The sequence below is a fragment of the Cydia strobilella genome, chromosome 20, assembly GCF_947568885.1.
Source record: "Cydia strobilella chromosome 20, ilCydStro3.1, whole genome shotgun sequence".
In the NCBI taxonomy this organism is placed as follows: domain Eukaryota; kingdom Metazoa; phylum Arthropoda; class Insecta; order Lepidoptera; family Tortricidae; genus Cydia; species Cydia strobilella.
The window spans coordinates 9,648,163-9,671,437 of NC_086060.1; the positions used below are offsets into that span (position 1 = coordinate 9,648,163).

At 36.1% G+C, this 23,275-nt stretch overlaps 1 protein-coding gene across 2 annotated transcripts in view; it reads right to left on the reverse strand.

Annotated features, from left to right (window-relative positions):
- The window catches only part of LOC134750494 (uncharacterized), a 38,494-nt gene that overhangs the window by 10,740 nt on the left and 4,479 nt on the right, over positions 1 to 23,275 (reverse strand). For both annotated transcript variants that reach the window (XM_063685675.1, XM_063685674.1), the window contains exon 2: positions 8,907 to 8,987. In XM_063685675.1, coding sequence (XP_063541745.1) covers positions 8,907 to 8,987 — 81 coding nt within the window. The remainder of the gene's footprint in view (positions 1 to 8,906; positions 8,988 to 23,275) is intronic.

Consider the following 23,275-nt stretch of genomic DNA (forward strand, 5'->3'; position numbering starts at 1 on the left):
TTATCAATACTGCGATAAATAAAACATGCCATAAATTTTGCGCTCCGACAGTATTGTAAAACAATAAAAATAAAAAACAAATTTGCGATCTCAGAGTTGATTAACTTATGTAGACAGTTTTGGTAAACAACTGGACACTAATTAGATTTCTATTAGATTATCGAATATCGAACTAGATTACGCCCATGACGATCGTTGGAATTACTTTCTTAATTAGGTTACTTTTTGTTGGGATTATACTCAAATCTAGCCAAAATTGCTTTAACACAAAGTCTCCGCCTTTCGCCCGTCTAAATTTGGCGCGGTGGCTTATATTTATATTATATATCTGCAATAAAATGTGACGTTTTCAACCAGACGGACTCGCCCCCTCGGGGTTCCGTACATTTTAGTATTTTTTGTTGTTATAGCGGCAACAGAAATACATCATCTGTGAAAATCTCAACTGTCTAGCTATCACGGTTCATGAGATACAGCCTGGTCACAGACAGACAGACGGACAGACGGACAGCGGAGTCTTAGTAATATTGTCCCATTTACCCTTTGGGTACGGAACCCTTAAAAGTACCTACCCATTACCCAGGATTAAAGATACTACTGACAAAAATGTCCATGATTTTGCTCTAGAAATGACGTATTCGGAGCTTAAATTACCTAATGCGCCCTATTTATGTAGTGATTACGTCCCTGAACATATATGACTAAAAATTTAGTAAATTGTATAAAAATTTAATACAAAGGATTATAAAAAATTGCAAAAATCTATGACGGATTTTTTAAAGAATTTTTACGGCTGCTCTAGTTTGAGGCCACCGCGTGGGAAAATGTATGTACAAGACTGACGCAAAATTGTTCAGGTAACAAGATGAAATAAATGGTCTTTCACGATATACATTGACCCTGGTGGAACATATTAATCTCCTTAGAGAATGTGTTAAATACTACGACTGCGGGTTAAAAAGGACGGCGTTGGCGGCGGCCGGGTAAACGCTGCCTGGCAGTTTCAAGTTTCTAAGTGTTGGTGCGTTGCCGGTATTTTAAGATGGGTGTACGCTCTTCTTGAGCTTTCTTGAAAGCAAACTAGCTGTAAATTGGTAGCCGGATACAAAAATACAGAGCAGATAATTATGTATTGCTACTGCGAATAAATAAGCCAATATGGCCAAGGAAAATTGAAAGTATAGGGAGAAATACAAGAAGCGTAATATTTTGTCGTTATCGACTGTCTGCGTAGCTGAGCGGGCTTTATCACGATCGTGACAAGTAAATAGAGTGTGCAAGTAAAAGAGATAATGCGAATACATTTTCTGGTGTTTTATCACATTATATGAAGTTGGAGGGAGATACGGAAATAAATCTTTTCTATTTTCGTGTTACACGTTTCATTCCATATAATGTATTTACATTTATCATTTATATATCTTGAATAACATTCTTAATATTTTCGAGTATTTCTGAAAATTTTATGTGAAAATTATCATACAAGTTTCCACTTAGAAAGTTCCCGTTCAGATAAAATTTAATTTCGTTATCTAACATCTCTGTCACTCTTGCATATTCGAGCGATAAAGAAGCAGATAGCGAAATATCGGATTCGCGTTTCCCGGTAGGTCCACTGTAAACAAACCGCCTTGATGCATCACTGTCATATTTTTATTACCTAATCTCTGAAAACTTGTCAAAAACCTGTTAAAGGTTCAGTATGTACATAGAGTAACTTATACTAGAGCGGTACTGTCATAGTAAATTTTGTAACCCCAGTAAATTCACTGCCATCTGTCAACACACTTTAAAACTAAAAATGAAGATTTATAAAAATACGATAGAATGTATTTAAATATAGATAAATGATTTTTTTTATTTGCATTAATTATTTTTATGATTTTGACCCATGTTCTTTCACTGATATGCGTTAAAATTGTTAAATAACAAACGAAACCGTCAACGCCATCTATACGACTGTAGGCCAAAACTAGTAGCGCCCTCTGAACGAGAATAAAATTTTCTTGATTTTCGAGGCACGTTTTTTCCTTAGACTGTATCCATCTATTATGGAGGTTTATCTATCTTTGGTATGTATAAGGTACTCCATGGTTTACTAAAGAAGCTAGTGCTGCACATTGGTGGTAGAACATTGCAGTAATACCCCCTATTGGCGTCTATTTCTAATGGTCATAGCATAGACATCTAAACTAACTGGAAGAAGCCTTAGCAATAAAGGTGCAGAAAAAATACCGAGAATATTTCAAGAGAACGTTTAAAAATTATTTTTGATAAATTGCTACCCAATCCTTAAGTATTCCGAGTTAATAAATCAGATACTTAATCTAAAAGACGCCGGGGGCCAATTGTCTTTGTGAAGTTAATTTTCACTGTTTGTATTGGATTTCCAGACAACAAATTTACGATAAGGAAGCGAATAACAGGCCACTTCGAAAGTACGCTGATATAAGATTGAAATCTAACTGATGTGATTCAGTTATCGCTGTTATACTAAAATATGTAATATAAAAGGAATTTCATTTACCATAAACATTTATTTGTTAACTTGCAAGTTGCAAGTTAACAGCGCCATCTATCTGACCCTTTTTATACTTTATCGAACCCTAGATTGCTTATCGATAATCGATATTATACGCATCCAATAAGGTTACTTAGTTCCAGAGACAGTCCATAGGTGGCGCTGTAATCAATAATAATTGATTTAGGCTAGCGAATTATTATGTACTTCTTTCACTTTCCCAATATACGCCATACGAAGCACACGTTGTTTGTCCGACTCCCTCAAGATCCTCCGACCTCCGCCCACGTGCCAACAAGGAAGATGATTTAAAAATTCGGTGGCTGCAGTGTGCTAGAGATCGCTCCCGGTGGCGGGGGAAGCCTATGATTTGTATTTTGACGAACGGTCTGGCCTAGTGGGTAGTAACCCTGCCTGTGAAGCTGATGGTCCTGGGTTCGAATCCCGGTAAGGGCATTTATATGTGTGATGAGCACAGATATTTGTTCCTGAGTCATGGGTGTTTTCTATGTATTTAAGTATTTATATATTATATATCGTTGTCTGAGTACCCATAACACAAGCCTCCTTGGGCTAACCGTGGGACTTAGTCAATCTGTGTAAGAATGTCCTATAATATTTATTTATTTATTATTTATTTATTTCGGCGGTTCCGTGGGAATCTGGCGAATCCTACACCGGAACACGCGACGGCCGCAACGAAACAGAAAACCGTGTCGCCAAAATTATTGTTAGCTTTTAAGATTTTTATAGATAGTTCGATAGTTCGTCAGGTTGCCTGATAATGTGATTGATGTGATAAAAAAAAAAAAAAAAACAAAATATATATAATAAATTATATATAATTTATGTCTAACAGTGGATGTCCGTGGCTAATAGATAGGTAGGTATGATTTAGAAATCGTTTGCTCAACACTCGATATTTAATTAATTACTTGCAAACTCAAAACTGCAGAACGAACGAAAGAAATATAAATTTGAAAATACAATCAAAAACAATAATTTCTTCTTCTTCTAAATTATAATTTAGGATAATTATAATCTAGTCGTTGACTTAGAATTTTTAGGTACTATATATATATATATATATATGCATTAGCCATTGGACAAAGCAGAAATGTACAAATGCATTAGGGTATTTAGAACCAGTATACAAAGTATCATAACAACCGGTGTAGCGGTTACGAAGAAATTAACAACTTACGATTTTTTTACTTTGGAGCAACCTGTATGTGTTAGTAGCTCCTGAGGTAATAAATAGTATGAAACCTTCTTCGACCTTTTTGATTTTCATTTATATTTATGTCACTAATAAGATTTTGACTTTTGTCAAATGTCACCATTGCCGCATATTTTCGAACAAATTGTCAAAAGCTCTGCCAATGATTAATACAGTGTGTTTATTTTTGTTGTCGATTTTTGGGAATAACTTTTGTTTGAAATTTTATTTTTTTATCTTTTGTTATAATTAAAAAAATATTAACGTTAGACTATTCCTGAGAAGTAACCGGACTTGGGATTTCAGGGTTTGTCCAATGGCTGAGGTCATCCTGTATATGTAGATACATATTATGTAGTAACTGTAGGGTACACTGTAGGTAAATTTTTATTACAGTTTGATATTTTAACGATGTTCCGTATTAATAAAAAAAAAAACGAAAACAATGTGTTCTTTAATTTATTAACAGTATTGTAAATATTGAACCCAAAATAAACGAGTTTTCAATTTCCAATATTATAATATGCCTGCGCAAATTTAAAAGCAATGTGCTATGATTGAAAAGTTCAAAAAATAAATAAACAGGCGTTAGATAGGATCACACAAGATACTGAGGGGCTTATTCTGATGGTGAACTGGTCATGAATTTAATCTGCATTTGTTTTTAATATAATCTGTCAGCTATGACATTTCTTCAACCTTAAATGTCACTGTTGACATCTGACAGATCAAAACCAGATCAAATTTGTAACCAGTTATTAAAAAAAGAACAAGGCTCCGATGGAACTTACATTTTGATAGGAACATGACTTCTTTTTCGTATATGTATTGGCGCGAGCAAGACGCACGGGTTGAATGATAGCAAAATGACATGATTTTGTCCTCGGAATGTACGGTACGAGTATAAGTTCAAATAGGGTATTTGACTACTAGTCAAATCAGTTTCTTTTTTCGAACTTTCAGAACGATTTTGCTACTATGGAATGTACATGAAACACTAACATGTGACGTCACAACGCAATCAAATTATACTCTTTATAGTTATACGGGTTTTAAAATAATTGTTGTCTACGTTTCTCTATTAATCTTCTGGTGCTTTATTTTACGAATAGTGAAAAATAATTTATTTTAAATACAGTCAAATAGCCTATTGGCCTCCCGGGCTTCTCACGAAAAAGTTCGACAAAATTTTACAAAATGAGCATTTTAGATGGATAAAGGAAAGGAAGCGTATTATCGCAACCCTAATGATCCTTATCATTAACTGTAAATTGTTCCTGTCACAAAAAAGATAACGACCTTTATCCCTTTTTCGTAGAAATTGATGTTAAATAAGGTAATTAACATCGCTGTCTAAATAGGTATTTAGACAGCAATTTTTACATGACAATTAATACCCGGAAAAAAGGTGGGTACTTATTTGTTTTATCTAATGTAACCCGTCTTATAATCAAAAAAGTGCATTATTTGTATCGGCTCGAGAGTATTATGCTATTATATATTGGACGTACCTGATATAGGTACAGGGATTCGGACCTATGAAGGAAAAAAACTGAACCCTTATGATATTACTCGTGCGTTATCGCAGACCATCTCGCTCGTACTGAGATATTGGTGGGATAGAGAGGGATTGCTAACGTAAATGTCAAACGAAAACTCGCGTTGCAGCCGTGCTGATATGACGGCCGTATTCGAACAATGCTTATGTCACAGCGATACAATACCGATTTGTAAGTGTCAAAAGTGACGTTTTTGGTTAAAGAAATGTCACTTTTGACACTGACAGATTGGTATCGTTTCGCTGTGACATCTTATAAGCATTGTTCGAATACGGCGGCCAGTGTACGTTAGAAATTCTAACTTAGAATGGGCCTGTTCTTCGGTTACCTATTTGTTGCAAAAACCTTCAGTTGGTAAACTGATCCCTGAATTCAATACCCAATTAATTAAGTCAACGTTCTCCAGTCGACCTGTGGCCTGAACTTCAACCCAATTAAAATGAAGGGACCATTATCCCGAACTAAAATCACTCCTTGCTTCGTTATCCCCATTGATTACGGCAATGATTAAAGTTAGAGACCAGTGATCGGAATAGGCAGAATATATAGTTTGTCAATGGACTGTCTCATTTCAAACATAGACTGAGAGAATCATACACTTTGTCTTACACTAGTACTAGCACCCAAAAGAAAAGGATGAGTATAGTTTTTTTTGTTCTTATTTACTGACAAGATTTGCTTGACCAACTATTAATACCTAAACTTGGTAGAACAAAGTCATAAAGTGGAGACTGCCTTGCGATAAAAAAAAACCAGAACTAAAGTCCCGGAAATGTATTAAGTAAATAATATCGAAATACGGAAAAAAATAACCCATTCCTCGTTTTTGTCCAATACAAATCAATAGGTGTAAAATAAAACACCCATCGCTTGGCGACACCATTTTTAGGGTTCCGTACCCAAAGGGTAAAAACGGGACCCTATTACTAAGACTGCTGTCCGTCTGTCCGTCTGTCCATCTGTCACCAGGCTGTATCTCATGAACCGTGATAGCTAGACAGTTGAAATTTTCACAGATGATGTATTTCTGTTGCCGCTATAACAACAAATACTAAAAAGTACGGAACCCTCGGTGCGCGAGTCCGACTCGCACTTGGCCAGTTTTTTTTTTAAACGAGGCACCAAACACCCACCCAGGTAACGTTCAAAACGCTTAAGGCTCCGTCACACACGCGCGTTTTGCAGGCGGAGCGTGAGCGGAGCGCGATGAGAGCGCTCCCGTCGCGCCGGCGTCCGCTCACGGTCCGTAAAACGCGCGTGTGTGACGGAGCCTTTAGTGGCCCCTATTTTCTTTTGAGTAGTAGCAGTATAATATAGAAAGTTACAAAAAAAATGGTTGTTTTATTTTACGCCTATTGACGAGGAATGCATTGTTTTTTACCGTATTTATAACAATATTCTTTACTTATTACGTTTTCGGAACTTTAGTCCGGGAAAAAAAAATGTTATCGCAAGGCAGTCTCCACTTTATGACATTCGTGACAAACACACATATAAATGCCGTTACCAAGATTCGAACCCAGGACCTCCTGCTTCAAGGGCATATACGTTCTCAAAGTTTCAAAAATATGTGTACGCACTTACACCTTAGACAATAAAGTCGTGTTCACATATTTTTGAGCCATTTGTCTGGATCGATATTTTTGCCTTCGACTGTACCTATTAAACCTAAAACCATCACCAAAAATCTCGCAAAGGTAATGTTTGGATGTCGACTGCATTGCATTACTGTTGCGGTGTCATTGTTGCTGCCGCCGTATCTGTCAATTTACTTGATCAAAAGTGACGTTAGCCGCCGCATTACTTACTGCCGAAAACTTGACGTTTATTCCATCATCACATAGATATTCGTATTCGCATAATACACGCAACAAACCCATATAAATATAAACCCACATAAAAACGTATAATATGCAATCGGGGTAAATAAAATGTCAGCTATTATCCGCATAACTCTTTTCAGAATTTCATCAGTGTCGAAAAGAAAAGTTGTCTTTTGTTTCAATATGGCGAGAGTTTTTGTAACATCCCCTTATGATGATAACTTTGCAAAGTTTTCATTGTTTTCGTTATCAAATTGTTAGATGTGGGCTTGAATATAATTATGTAATATCATCTTGGTATTTTTTGATAACTTACTGTAATGTTAGCATAGCCATTAAATTAAATTCTCTAATATTGACACCAAAATTAGGAAGTAAAAAAACCTCGACCGTTAACGTATAAGAAGATAGCCATGAATTTAATTAAAGTGTAAAAAAAGAAGGAAAGAAAATACACTTCTTATTAAACGCCATATCATAGCACGAGTAAATACATAATAATATGACATGCAGACATAAAAAAAACGCTAAAATAGGATCTCTACTCAGTTTAATGCCGCGACAATCCGTGGCGCTGGTTTTCAGCGGAAACCTGACTTAAGGGGCTACCTGAGGTTTTCATCGATTTTTAACAAGTTTTGAATCGTATCTCCTACTTTTGCACTACATATAGAATTATAAGACAAGCGGCTATCGGTTCTTCAATCTTTTATCTCCATTTTTGTCCACCGGATTGTGAAAAAAATGAATACTTATTTATTTATGATTGTTTTAAACATTGTCTAAAAAAACACTTTTTTCGTATCTCGATTGCTGTGAAAGATCTTACTTATACGAAATCTACATATTTGGGTTCGTCTTAGACGTCTATAAAAATTTGTCTAAGCTTTTAATTTTAAACTAATTAACACAAAAGTTATGGCCAGAAAACCAGTTTTTTGGCCTAAAATTGTTCAACTTTGATGCCAAATATTTCGAAAACAATGAACTTTGAAGTAAATATGGGACACTATATTGCTAAAATCCGTTGCTGTTAATATGATAAGCTACAAAAAACATTAGAAAACTAAGGGATTCAAATCGAAGGTCATTGGGGCATGGGATCCCCTTAATGGCAACACGTAGGTACACCAACGACAACCAGAGATAAAAAAAGTAGAACAACAAAAAACGAATACATAACTAAGCGAAAGCATAAAGCGTTGGCGATCTCGTTAATATCATCTGATATTAACGCCTTCGACAGGAACTGGTGGAAGACGGGTCAAGACCGTGATACGTGGAAAGGGAGGAGGGAGGCCTTTGCCCAGCAGTGGGAAACTAGGCTCATATAAATAAAAATAAATATATAAATGACACTCCACCACTTATTTCTGTTCAAGTCGATGCAAAGTTATCTTAGACAGAATTTGGTGTCTGTCTGTTTCTTCGGAAAGTGGCTAATGAAAGTACTAAAACTAGTCCTCTAAATTAGTCGAAAGCCTCAAATGTCGCTAGTATGTCACCCTCAGTTAGTAGCTACATATTTGCGACGTATTTGGTTGAAACCATAGGGCCTAGCGCGCGTCGCCCCTATGAGAAACTATCAAAGCGCCTTTAGAAGCTTCTGGTGACCAGAGGGCTGGCCAATATTTCGCTCAGTGGATCAGCATTGTTATCCAGCAGGGATATGCGGCCAGCCTTCTGGGCACAATACCGAGCGACTACGACTTAGTATACACACCTACTTATTTTTACGACATACATACTTATTTTTTATAGTCAAGAAATTCAATGGTACTTACTTAGGCCGGTTCGTTTTGGCGTTTTATCTTCTTCTTCTTCGACCTTGCTGTTGGATTTCTTCGGCACTTGCTCCGAAACATCTGAAATTATAACAAAAACTAATTTAAAGTCTATGTTAATAATGAATAATTATCATAATATTTCAATTTATTAAGTTTTATCAAAAGTTACATGATAAATTTTATGCTTTGTTAGGTTATCAATTGTCATAATATTATTACTTATAATATTATTAGTTAGCCATTTTCTGAAATTCATTATCCTTATTTTAGGGCGTATTTTTTTAGTTCATTACCATTTTTATAAGCTAATTAGCAATTTCACGCCAATGACTGACGATATGATCCTTTGAAAATTCATTCAATAAACATACATTCCTAACTATTACATACCGGGTGTGGTCTGTAACACGAGCAAATAATTAAAACATAGATTGTAGTCCTCAAACGGTGACATTTTTGTTCAATATCTTTAAAAAATTAAGAAGTCCTTAGACTTACTATTTTTCATTAAAAAAAAATGTTATCTTTAATGTACATATGCCATTATCATTGTGATTGACGTTGCTTATTATGCCACATAACAAAATTCGCTACACATTGCGTCTTAAGGGGCCCACTGACTATCAGTCCGCCGGACGATATCGGCCTGTCAGTTAGAACAAAAATTTGACAGTTCCGAACAACTGACAGGCCGATATCGTCCGGCGGACTGATAGTCAGGCCCTTTACAAGAAACTTTAAAGTGTATCAAAAATCAAAACACAAGTTATTTTTAAAAGTCGTTGAAAAAATTGTTGGTAACGGCCACCTCCTCCTGTGTCCATAATCAGATCAGCTCGATGGTACGATAATATTGCTTTATTGCATTATACATAATAATGGAAAGTGGGTCTTATTTAGCTTGCAATATTTGAAATACAGCAGCAGTAAACACACGAACATTGCAAGTTAAATAACAGCTTAATAATAAGCTGAAGCAACACAAAATACACTCGTACCGCTCCCAAGTCAGCACGCTATAACTCGCTAACAAAACTACATTTAGGGCCATTGTGGGTACTAAATATTCATTTAATTAAATAAGCTTACGAAGCAACGTGGTCGAAGCTTATGAAAGTTCTGACAAATTGTACGCGTATGTTTCAGAACGTATAACGTAGCAAATGTGGGGTTACACAGTAGAGTAAGAATGAATTTCTTTGAAACAGCGCTCCATTTACATTGGATACAACTTTGATATCGCACTTAAACTATCGTGAGACATATTTCAAAATATTTATCAGTACGGTTTTTACTCACTATTATTTTTAGTACAACCGCCGCGGACACTCGTGCCTGAGGATGGATTCCCAAAGAATCCGAAACATGTCGCCAAAAGCGACTAAAAATAATAGTGTGTAAAAACCGTACTGATAAACTTTGATATCTCTCGCTGTATAAAGTAGGTAAGTCTTAGAGCGTTTTCACATAGTCAGGCCCTTGCGCCCTTTAGCGGCCACGCACACTACAACAAGCATTATGCCTACACATACGCACACAAACAAATATTATCGGTCCGACAGCCTGAAGGGAAGCTCCGACATTGCTGAATTCATTGGAAGCGCCTTTCCGATATCGGTTGTCGGAAAGCCTATGACAAAAACAGCTGCAGGAGAGTGCCATTGGCACTGAGTCCGCCTTTTTGCGTTATTTATCGTTTTTTAGTAATAATGATTGATTAAATGCATAAACAAATACATAGAAACAAATATATTTAACATTTTACTTCCTTCCGACATCCGATATCGGATCGAAGAATGTGAATACGCTTTTAGTCAAATGGCAATGCCATATTCTTTAAAATATTGATGTTTGGCGCGCATCTCGCGCACGACTTTCTGTTTATTTTGCATGCACCATTCAGCGTGAGTGATCTTTAAGGTCGTATTAAATAAGATAGAATCCGTAACAATTTCTTCAATCAGAATCGGGCTCACCAGCTGGTTAATTTTTTTTAAATATTATAAACTGATCGGCGATTGGCCCTGATTGAAAGTGAAGACAGGGCCTAAGATGGATCTCACCGGTTTAGTAATAGCCTATTCACTCTTGCTTTAAAGAGACCGAGGTCATATTGATCATGGAATACAAATGGCGGGAGCACATTCCATTCTTTAGCCGTCTGTACCAAAAAGGAGGAGGCAAAACGTTTCGTGCGAACAAATGGAACGTCGACCACGAACGGGTACATTTACGTGTAAGTAAACGCACTTATTCATTTCGCTACTGCTTGATTGTTACTGTGTACGCAATATGACGGAATCCCACATTATATTGTACAATATATCCTGGCGACACATTGAACAGAATAAACAGAGCACATTTTTCATAATCTTACAGTTCATCTATTTTTAGATAAAAGAAATAGAGGTAACTGGGTCAAACACATTTCAGTAAAAGGTCACTTTTGTAGACAAAACATCAAAAGTTAAAGACCCGGGGTACATATGTTACACGTTTTCTTATTTATTTTGAGCCTCAAGTAATAAACGAAAAGGATCTCATCTGTAAGGATGCCAACTACGAGTTCGTAGCTTTTGGCGTCGAGACACTCGGGCCGTCGGGTAGAGGAGCGCGTGGGCTCCTTAAGGAGCTTCGAAAGCGGTTAAGGGAGGCAATAGGGGACACTCGCGCTGGCAGCTTTCTCGCGCAAAGGATTGCCATCGCTATACAGCGCGGGAACGCTGCCTGCATGATGATGGGCACCTTGCCGAGGGGCCTAGGCTTAGAAGGTAGGTTTTAGGGTTTTTTTTTTTTTAGTTGTTTTATTTTATAAGTTGATCATAATTTATCCTATTATATTATTGAACCTATTTAATTCTACTATGTATGTATTTAGTACATAATATATATTTAATTGGTTATAATTAGATCCACCATCCATCCTAAAAGTAGAAGACTTGTTGAATTTTAAATTCATAAAATAGCTTTATACCTTTATTAACTTTAAATGATATTTTAGCGTTCTATAAAAAGGACCAACCAAATAATTGAAAAGTATAATGAATTTAAGATCCCCCTGTATTTAGCATTTGTTGATTACAGGAAAGCATTTGATAGCTTAACCCATTCTGCTATAGTAACCGCACTCATAAATCAAAACATTAATCCTACCTATATAAACCTAATCAAAAATATATACAGTAATAGCACCGCCGATATAAAACTTCAGTACTCCGGTCCGTCGTTCCCTATACAACGAGGTGTTAAACAGGGTGATCCGCTGTCTCCTAAACTATTCACAAGCACCCTCGAAGAAGTTTTTAAGAGCCTGGCGGTTTCCTGGGGGGCTGAGGGAATAGTCGTCGGTGATAGGAGGCTATCTAATCTTCGATTCGCCGACGACATTGTTCTCTTTGCCCCTTCTGCAGCAGAACTACAGAAAATGCTCCAAGATCTGAGCAACGCAAGCCTTCAGGTCGGACTTCAAATGAACCGCGCAAAGACAAAGGTGATGACCAATAGCAAGACACGAGATAGTGTCGAGGTAGACGGGCAGATCATACATTATGTTGACGAGTACATCTACTTGGGCCAGCTAGTTTCTTTCAGTAACAGGCAAGACAAGGAAGTTGAGCGCCGTGTTCAAAATGCCTGGAAGAGCTACTGGTCTATGAAAGAGCTAATGAAGAGTAACCTTCCATTGTCACTGAAGCGCAAACTCGTTGACATGTGTGTTAGGGTGTCCCGATTATTTTTTTTTAGTTTTCACTAACGCAAGACCTCTCAAAAGTTGCGTAATTAAATGTAGATTACAAAAATATACTTAAAAATGGTATACAAGTACGGCAATAGGGTTCTACAGACGTTCAAAGTTTTGAAAAAATTGCATTTTTTATTCTATATGAAATGTTTAATCTTTAGCTAATTTTTCAAAACAAATAACCTTTTGTTTTATTTAGTTGTATAACATACTTGATATTATGATTTGCGTGAAATGAAATGTTACCATTGCATTAGCATTTGTCACGTTTTAACTTAAAACTACCCTCAAATTTCAACTTTTGTCTAGTACGTTTATGACTTGACTCGCAAGTGTTTTCTTTCTGTCGAAGTTATTATTTATGTTATAAAAGTACAGTTGTGTTCATTAGTTTCGATTTATAAGTATAAGTTCAAAACGTAGTGTCACTAAATGTGCTATATTGGGATCGATCAAAGAACTTGATGCGCGACAGTTACCAACCATAAAGGACGTCATTCGATTTATTTTGTTTGTCAAAAATAACCTGAAATCGAACTGTAATGGAAAAGATTCATCAAATTCAGATGTATATGCGATTGTTTCTGAAGAGATCCATAATATTTGGACCAAAGCTTTGGTTCCAACTGTCACTAAGGAACGAGTTATTCAATTACTGAAACACTATTTCGTAAAATACCAAAATTTGAAAAGATATCCCAAAATTAATCAAAATGATAGTTTTAAAAGCAGTCTTAAAGTTATGTTTAATCATCTGTGAAGCTTTTTGATGTTGCTGCTTGTAAATGCACTTCATTTGAATATCTTACTACTCTTAATCCATCCGAAGAATTGAAATTGCTTATCAACTTCTCGGTTAAAGTATACGCACCTATTTAGTTCCTAATAAAGAAAAATCCGTCTTTTATAGAGGGATCCAAACATATTTTCCAAATAGTTATTTATTCTCGATTTTTTTCCCGAAAATCTAAGATTTGTTGTGGATTCATTCTTTTATCGAGAGAAATTCTTTTTTGCCCATGCAGAAAACTGACTACTCACTAGAAAGATATCACATTCGGGACCTTGCATTGCAAAGAATAATAAATGCCAGAGAAGCTGAAAATGGCACTAAACGCAGGATATTTAGACCACCTAAAATAAACTTTTCTGTTACTGTTTACACCGATATTATTATATGGCGAGTGTAATGTTTCAGCACCACCATTTCTTCGACATGTCTCTAACGAGGATCTTAAGATCATGACGAAAGATACGTTTACTTAAGCAGTTGACTTTTCTTGTCACACAAAATCTGAAGAAAGATGTATTAAAGTGGTAACAGAGGTCTTACAAAGTGTAACAGACGCTACTTCTAGAGATGGCTTAATCAGAAACAAGTTGCTGTCTCGTGCAGAAATGCCACATTCTGGACACAAAAATTAGTCTAAATTCTAAGGGTTTGTCATTGATTATAATAGCCATTTTGTTTATTTTAGTTTATTTCTGTTACTTTTGACAATTCAATACCCCTTTGACCATCCTTTTGTATTATTTTAGACGTACGGTATATTTCTGCGAAATCGAAAAAATAATAAATATTCAAAGGCTGGTAGAGCCCTCAAGATAACACGTAATTCATTTATTTTTTTATTTTTCGTAATGTTTGTAAATTTACGCAACTTTTGACACCTCTTGCATTAGAATACGACAAAAGTTTTTTTTTTTCATACAACGTCGGGACACCCTAATGTGTGTTCTGCCTGTTCTAACCTACGGCGCCCAAACTTGGTCACTCACAGAGATCCAGAAGTCCAAACTGAAGGTTTGCCAACGCGCTATGGAGCGCACCATTCTAGGTGTTAAACTAGCTGATCGCATAAGAAACACCACGCTGCGCTCAAAAACCGGCATCGCTGACGTAGGCGAGAAAACCGCTAGGCTCAAATGGGACTGGGCCGGTCACGTCCACCGCATGCATCCGGAGAGGTGGGCTAGCTTAGCAACCAAGTGGATGCCGGTAGAGGGGCGTGGACGGGGCAGGCCCAAACGGAGATGGCGGGATGACCTGGACAGCTTCCTGAACAACTGGCCGGAGGAAACACCAAATCGGGAGTCGTGGAAATCAAGGGGAGAGGCCTTTGCCCAGCAGTGGGACACTTAGTAGGCTTAATATAATAAATAATAAAAAGGACATTCTAAAACTCACCGGCGATACGAGATGGGAAATTATATCAGCATATTTTAACATTTAAAACTTTCGCGTTTTGAACACATATTAAATCACATTTACATACAACCGAGTCTATCGCAAGGGTGGTTTATCTTGTTATAAAGGTAACAAAATAAATTCGCGATATACGGTTGTAATTGTGATTTAGTATATTTTAAGCCCCTTGATTGTACAAAGAGAAAATACTGAGCGAAATTATTCAGTACCCTAGTTCCGAGATAGGTATTCTGAATTTAAAATCTACGAATATAAGGGTTTGACATTGATATAATAAAATTCAACCAAAAATATTTCATGTGAAATTGGCGGCAAAGACTTGTAGCTTTTACTATTTATAAAGAAAATCAAATCTCGGCGAAGGCAAAGCCGCTAAGCCCTCACCTTACTAACCCCATACACCTTGGTTTAAAAACTATGGCTAAGCCGTTTCATAGATCTTCTATAGCATAACCACATAAATTTAATTTCTTAATATATGTACCAGTTTCTCCGATGGACTTGCTTACGGTAGAAAATTACATCACAGTAGCCTTACCACGAGATGTCTGACACACTGACCTGACACTGACATATTCGCTAGCGTGTTCGTAACTTACTTTTTATGCATCTCGCTCGTACTGGCATATTAGTGCGGATTATTTTCGGATATTTTTGAAACGGAGACCTTGTTAGAATACCGTGGCGAGGTGACAAAGAAAATTAAATTATATGACTGAGGGTTTGAAGATATTGGATATGAGCGTCGAAATTATTTAGACGGTATTTATAGAAAGGTGTATATTTGGTTTTTTTAATACCACGTCGGTGACAAACAAGCATACGGCCCGCCTGATAGTAAGCAGTTACCATAGCCTATGGACGCCTGCAACACCAGAGATATTAAATGCGCATTGCCGACCTTTTAAAAACCTGTACACTCCTTTTTTGAAAGCTCCTCGGGAAAACCTCGGCAGGGGGGCCTCGGGGGCTCATTCCACAGCCGAAGCGTCCGCGGGAGGATTTATTGAATTAGTCTTGTGACATTGACAATTTCAATTGTCTGGATGTTTGTTATTGTAAACTAATTTGGACCAGTCTTAAGTAAAACGCAGAAGACTTGTCTTAAATTAATTTATGTAAATATCTATTTCATGTTTATGCTTTTACTAGCTTTTGCCCGCGACTTCGTCTGCGTGCAGATAGTAATTTGCGTAGCTTATTTTTTATCCAATATGCTTTTTATTGATCCCCCATACAAAGTTCTACCTTCTTTTCACCTCCTTAAAGGATGATTTCTGGGATAAAAACTACCCTATGTCCTTCCCCGGGATTTAAACTATCTTTAGCAAATTTCAATTAAATCGGTTCAGCTGTTTAAGCGTGAAGAGGTAACAGACAGGCAGACAGACAGACAGACTTTCGCATCCATACTAATATTATAAATGCGACACATGAATGCATAAAGGTACAAGAATATACTTATACCTTTTATCGAAGTTGGTAAAAGCTCCGGCTTCCGGACATTTTCTGTCCTACTAACCGCTCGCGTGTCGCGCCGCAGTATGAGCGCCTAAACAATTCAATAACAGCCCACTAATTACTGTAAACTAGATATGACAGGATGTGCTGAAGTATTTGGCTCTCTTTCACTGACAGCCGGGAGACACGCAATAGAAAGTACTACTAGCTTTTGCCCGCGACTTCGTTTGCGTGGAGTTAGTAATTTGCGTAGCCTATTTTTTATCTAATCTGCTTTTTATCGATTCCCCATACAAACTTCTACCCCCCTTTTCACCCCCTTAAAGGATGACTTCTGAGATAAAAAACTACCCTGTCCTTCCCCGGGACTCAAACTATCTCTATACAAAATTTCAACTAAATCGGTTCAGCGGTTTAAGTGCGAAGAGGTATAGAGACAGAGAGACAGACTTTCGCATTTATAATATTAGTATGGATTAAGACGATAGTGGACAATCGGTTCTCAATACAAACGTAGTTCTCATTTTGTATACTGAATATTGACATCATGGATTTTTTTTAGTACACAATTCATTTAACTATAACAACACCAGTCCTCTTCGTTTGAATTACAAAAAAAATGCATTTATTTCAGACGAATAAGTGTCCATAGTTTGTTAGTACCAAAAAATACTTAAAAATAATACTTAAATAACTATATTAGTACCTAAACCTAAGTGAAGCGAGGACTAGTGCCTGATCAGGCCACTGTCCACCCTCCCCGCTACTACGCTCAGCGATATATTATTCCGATGTTTCCTTATTATTATTAGGAGTTTAGGAGAAAAGTTTCATACAATTTTTTAAAACCTAACTGATTAGAATAATTGAAAAAATCGATACTAAAAATCAAACTAAGAGGTATAAGCACGGTTAATATTATAACAAACTGTGTAAAAATATTTTTCATAAGAGGGAATTAGAAACTATTTATTCATTAAAGAAGCGGTCGTCCACTAACCTCTTGCATACAATAAAATGGTCATACACAAATAGCTGTTTTTTTTTAAATAAAGATCCTGATTATACCTGACTAGCTTTAGCCCGCGACTTCGTCTGCGTGGACTTAGTTAGTTAGTTAGTTTTGCTGGGCATTTTCCGCAACTCGACATCCAATGTGCCTATTTTGCGTGAAACGAGGTAGCCTGCGTGGACTTAGTAACAGCAGCTAAAGTAAGTATAGCGCCTGGAAAAAATCTCATAGCAATCATTCAATTTGAGCATATTATGCACACAAATTAGCAGGCACCTCCTCTCTCCATTGCAAAATTTGCATTCTCCTATGCAAAATTTCATCTAAATCGATTCAGCGGTTTAAGCGTGAAGAGGGAACACACAGACAGACAGACAGACAGACAGACAGACTTTCGCATTTATAATATTAGTATAGATTATGTCGATCGATTTTAGAATAAAATAATGATTACGTGTACCTACTGTTTCTACTATAATTTTTGTGAATACAATTAATTTGATAAAAAATATAGCAATTTTTTTAACAAAATATTATTATGTGAATACATTATTTTTATGCCATGTTAAGTACCTACATAATAATGTGGTCTTCTCTAAGGGCAAGTGAAATATAATCAGCAATTTCTTACGCGCACACCCCAAATTTTTCATCTAAACAGAAGCCAAATTGCTTGTCAGAGGAAAAAATAGTCAGTTATTAAACTAAGATCAAAGATGACAGGAAATGTACTTTTCAAAAGACTTTGTTGCTGTTTTGATGCTCAGCCATTGGCGTGGCGTTAGAATGATTTATAACCTTATTTTTTTAGGATACTTTTCTCAAAGGTTAATAAAACAAATCTCTGTTTTATTTCAGTTTCCAAGACTATAAAGATATAAATAGTCTGGGTTGGTTATTGGGAATGATTTTTTTCGATAAAAGTTACTTATTTGGAAATCATGTTTGAAAAAAATTACTTGATATTGTCTTCGGTTACCGCGATAGTTACTCATGAAATAAAACTACGAAAGCGGATTATATCGCGTATATTGAAACGTCGGGATGTATTAGGTATTATAAATTACGCGAGTACGCGATATAATCCGTTTTCATTGTTTTATTTAAAAAAATGAATTATTGCTATTTGTTTGTGAAAGCCTTATCATTCTGTAACGAATATGCAGACGTATTATTTAAAAATTATTTCGCTTAAAATTTAGTTTTTTTATAGCAAATGTGATGTCATTGTGTGTATCGCCGGGGGTAAGAATATTGCAAACTCGAGACTATTAATTCAGAATTTACAGAATTTCAGTTACCCCCTCGTTGCACAAGTGCGTTGTACGTGAATAAGGAACAGTTTTGTTATATATACATATGTATATATAACAAAATTGTTTTCCATTAATTCCAAAGTTACTGTTCCTAATTACCGGTCGCGTACTGTGCGGTTTAAGACGAATTTCCTCCCGCGGACGCTCCGGCTGTGGAATGAGCTCTCTTCCGAGGTTTTCCCTAGGGGTTCTTCAAAAAAGGAGTATACCAATCAGGTTTTTAAAAGGTCGGCAACGCGCATGTTACCATCAGGCGGGCCGTATGCTTGTTTGCCACAGATGTGGTATAAAAAAGGTAGTCTTATTTCAATATTGGGATAAATATCATGATAAAATCAGCCGATACAAAATACGAATAAAGGATGACTCACGCTCTACAATGGTCCGGGCCCGGGGCCGGGGCGTCCGACACTTGAGTTTTTTTTATAGAAAGCGTCACGTGACCAATGATAACTGTCACCTGCCATAAAAATAAGTGTCGGGCGCCCCAGCCCATGCCCGGACCGGTCTAGTGTGAGTCATCCTTAAAAGGAAAAAATACGATCGCAATAATAAACGGTAAACATCAACAAACAACACTTAATTCTTTACACAATACAACAAAACAAGTATAAGAAGGAAATCAAATAACGTCCCGTACAAAAACCCTTAATTACGTAACGTCACGTCGCTAATAAGGTTTCTAAGGGAAGTTGTTGACAAAAGCAACAAAGAATATAATAAAATGTGTTATACTTATAATATCGGTATTTCATTATGTTGTTGTAAATCCCGAAATTATGGAAGTCCTAGACTTGCCTAGCCTCCTAAGACCCAGAGTACGTTTTTTCACAATTAATTAGCCTCATGCATGAAGTTTATATTTGAACGAAATATGTTTTATTCGGATGTTTGTTACCGTTATATCATGTTACAAATGCATTTCCGTTTTTAAATTACCATTTAATTACTTAAAATTATAAATAAAAAGTACAAAAATTTGCCCGCGAAAAGCTAGTGAGCGAAACGCTCGAAACGCCACGTGACGTCACGCGTTCGACAGATTAGTGTCATTAGTAGCAAACGTCAATTAGACCGCCCAACGTGTGACGTCATCACGCTCTGTCGAATTCGCGCCAAAAATTATGAGCGTTTCAACCGCTCAAATTTTTTTTACATTTTAAATATTTTTTAATAAAATAATGTTAAGGTTTACAAAAGTATTTTTATCATTTCCAGTGTTCCAACGATATAAATTATGAATCGAAAAATAAAAATAAATTCATGCATGGAACTAATTTTGAACTTTTATTCTGTGACTGAGGGTCCCAAATTCAAAAACAAAGCAATTGCTTCTGGATCTTGAAGCTAGACACACGTCAAATTTGACAATGAGGCCAATTCATACGTTTATTTTGATATCTCAATGATGTAATTTTGTTGTCATTATTCACGCACGGGGAATGATAACCAGACAGAAGTTTTTATTGCATATATTATTTAGACAGATGGCACCAGTAGCTCAGATACGATGAGGAATCATTTTACCTCAAGGGATCGTATTAAGTATACACGTCCTGTACGCCGCTACCATCTTTATATCATAAACGCCATCGAGAACGTAATTTACTTTCTATGCATCTCGCTCGTACTAATATGCGAGTACGAGCGAGATGCATAGAAAGTAAATTAAGTTCTCGATGGCAACCGTCGCACGTCGCTCACGTCCGCGTTATTTAGTGTTGCTCATATTATTTTTCTTTAACCCGCTCATCCGCTCCGTGTAGCCGCGCCACCTAGCGGAAGCCCTAATGAGTGCATCGAACTTCGGAGTTTGCCTACAACATACATTATGTGTCTATCACTCGATAACAATAAGCCTACCTGTTTGTTTACCTTTTGTTATTGTACTTATTGTGTTTCATGTATTCTTTTGAGGTGTGTTATACTTATAAGTACATCACGGGGTTTTTGGTGCGGGAATATTTCGTGTACATATTTATAACTTTGTTTATTGCAAATTTTTTACCTAACTATAAATGAAAGAAATACATCCCAATCAGTTTTTTGTCAAAAATACATTTTTGATACAAGCTTTTATCGCTGACTGCACTTTTCTACACACAATTCTAACAAACCTAAACACAATTGCGTAAAACAACGTAAATTCTGTAAAACAACGAAACCTAATCAGGTTGCGTTGTTTTCTCACAGTTTCTATGACCACCTGTGTCCATGAGATCAGCTCTATGGTAATATCGAGTTCACAATGAGGTAGTGTAAATATATTTTTGGCTAGTCGCTGCTCCAATATTACAGGATTCTATGTTAAATTTTCAAGACAGTTGAAATTCAACTTAATGTCACTATGATAAAGTTCAAATTTCAGTTCGATAAAAGTGAAACATAGAACCCTGTAATATTGGGCTAGCGAAGTGTAAAGAGCATGTCACCTAACTTAACTACATCTCATTTTGTAGGTGAGCATTTTCACTTAACTGTGTACCAATGAGCGGCCGGATAGCTATCGTCACAAAACTGACGGTCAATGTCAAATCCCATATATTTTGTCAGGAATGTGACGGTTAGACGTTACTGAAACAAGACGAGTCGCGCTTTAAAGTAGGTACAGGTTAAAATAAAAATTCCCAGGTATGTGAAGTATCCGCTCAGTTTAATACTTAATATAAATAAATAGGTAAAAAATTGTTATGTAATGTGTATTATTTGTTATGTAATTTCAAACACAATCTTGTATTGTTAATGGAAATAAATAAATATGAATTAATATGAAGTGGGTCTAAAATATGGGCATGCACTCGACCTGAATTTTTTTGACCCATGACAAATTTAGAGGAACGCAAAAAAAGTTATTACTTAACTATTTTGTTATTTAAACCTTTTTGTTTGCGTTCCTCTAAATTTGTCCATGAGTATACATACAAACATTCTAAGTGTTAAATAAAAGCTTGTAACATTACAAATACAGTATATTTTTCTAATCCAAAATAAAGGAGTCCATACAAAGCGGTAGTTCCGGCAGCCGACTTACTTATACCGGCCCGGGCAGTGGAGCGAAATAAAGTGAACGTTAATGTGTAGTTCCAACGGGAAATTAGTTATTATCTTCGTAGCCATTCATAATTAATTGCTTATCGATAATTATTTATTCAACCCATATTCCACGGATGATTAGAGACTGATTGATTGATTAATCATGAATGTTTAAAAACTGTTCTATGCCGTTCGGTTTGACAAAGACTCCTTTATGGGCCGATTTTGTGGTCGACTGTTTTTTTGTTACATTTGGTAAAATACCGTCAACCGGGGTTAATAGGGATGACTAGGGTGAATTAAGGACAAAAATTAAAATGTGATTTACCTGACAACTTCTTAATAACTACCCACACAAATTGTATCATACAAAATCTAATATTATTTTCAATCGAAAAATACATTTAGTGTAGGATTTTTTTAAGAAATTGTTAGGTAATAGTACATTTCGATGCTAGTGCGGAAAGTATGTCATCACTTCACGAGTACCGAGATATCCAGGCAAGACTCGGGACGAGTGAAGAATGACATTTCCGCACGTGTATCGAATGACGTTGTTTTAATACAGTTGCGAAAAAATAATAATAACAACAAGTGAGGAATCAAAACTTGCTTGCAGTAAGAAAAAACGCCTCTTCTTTGACAGGCCCAGGCGTTTCGGCAGCTACTCCTAATTCTTAACTCTACCTTCCATAGCTATTCCGTTCCATTCAGACAACTTATATTAAGGATGGTTTTTCCATATTCAATATTAAAATATAAACGTGTTATAATGAAATATGTTTATTTTTCGTGTTCTTACACTAACAGTAGGTTTTTATGTTGATTACGACGTTTAAAGAAAACTAATATTAACACTCATCAATAAGTAGTCATGAATTGGAACAAGTATAAATTTAAAAAAATGGAAAAGTGAAAAGCACTAGTTCGCGAAAACCAACTTTCCGCACGCTAAACAGCTACGTAAAATAGCACTTTTTGAGCAACTGTATTAAAAATCACGTTTTAAGTTTTCTCCCTATTCACCCCAGCCATCCCTAGTCACCCCGGTTGACGGTATTATGGTCTATGTATAATACTTCATCATTTGCTCCCGTGCGAAGCCGGGGTGGGTCGCTAGTTATACATATCTCAACAGTTTCTTACTGTGATATGGTTGTAAGTTGCAATCCACTCAACCGCTCAATTGATGTTTGATTATATCATTACAGTCACATTAGCGCAGGCAACTAACTGGCACAAATAACCATGCATTGTGAATTCTAAAGTCTAGGAAGACACGACTTTTGAAGATAAAGTTCTTTCAATAGAATCACATTACTTAGTGTATATAATGGTTGAGCGCCGGTAGTGAGACATACGGACATTAAATAATAAACCGTAAAATTATTTAATTGAATTTACTACTTCAATTTAGCTAATTTTAAAGTAGTAATAGGTACTTACATAAGACTTGCATCACTCAAGGGAAAATTACATAAGTTGTGGCTTTCTGATGACTTGTGTTGTACTTAGTTGAGTACTAAGATTATTTATTTAGTTGTGATAATATATATATATATATGTATATATATGTATTTATGGGTATATATT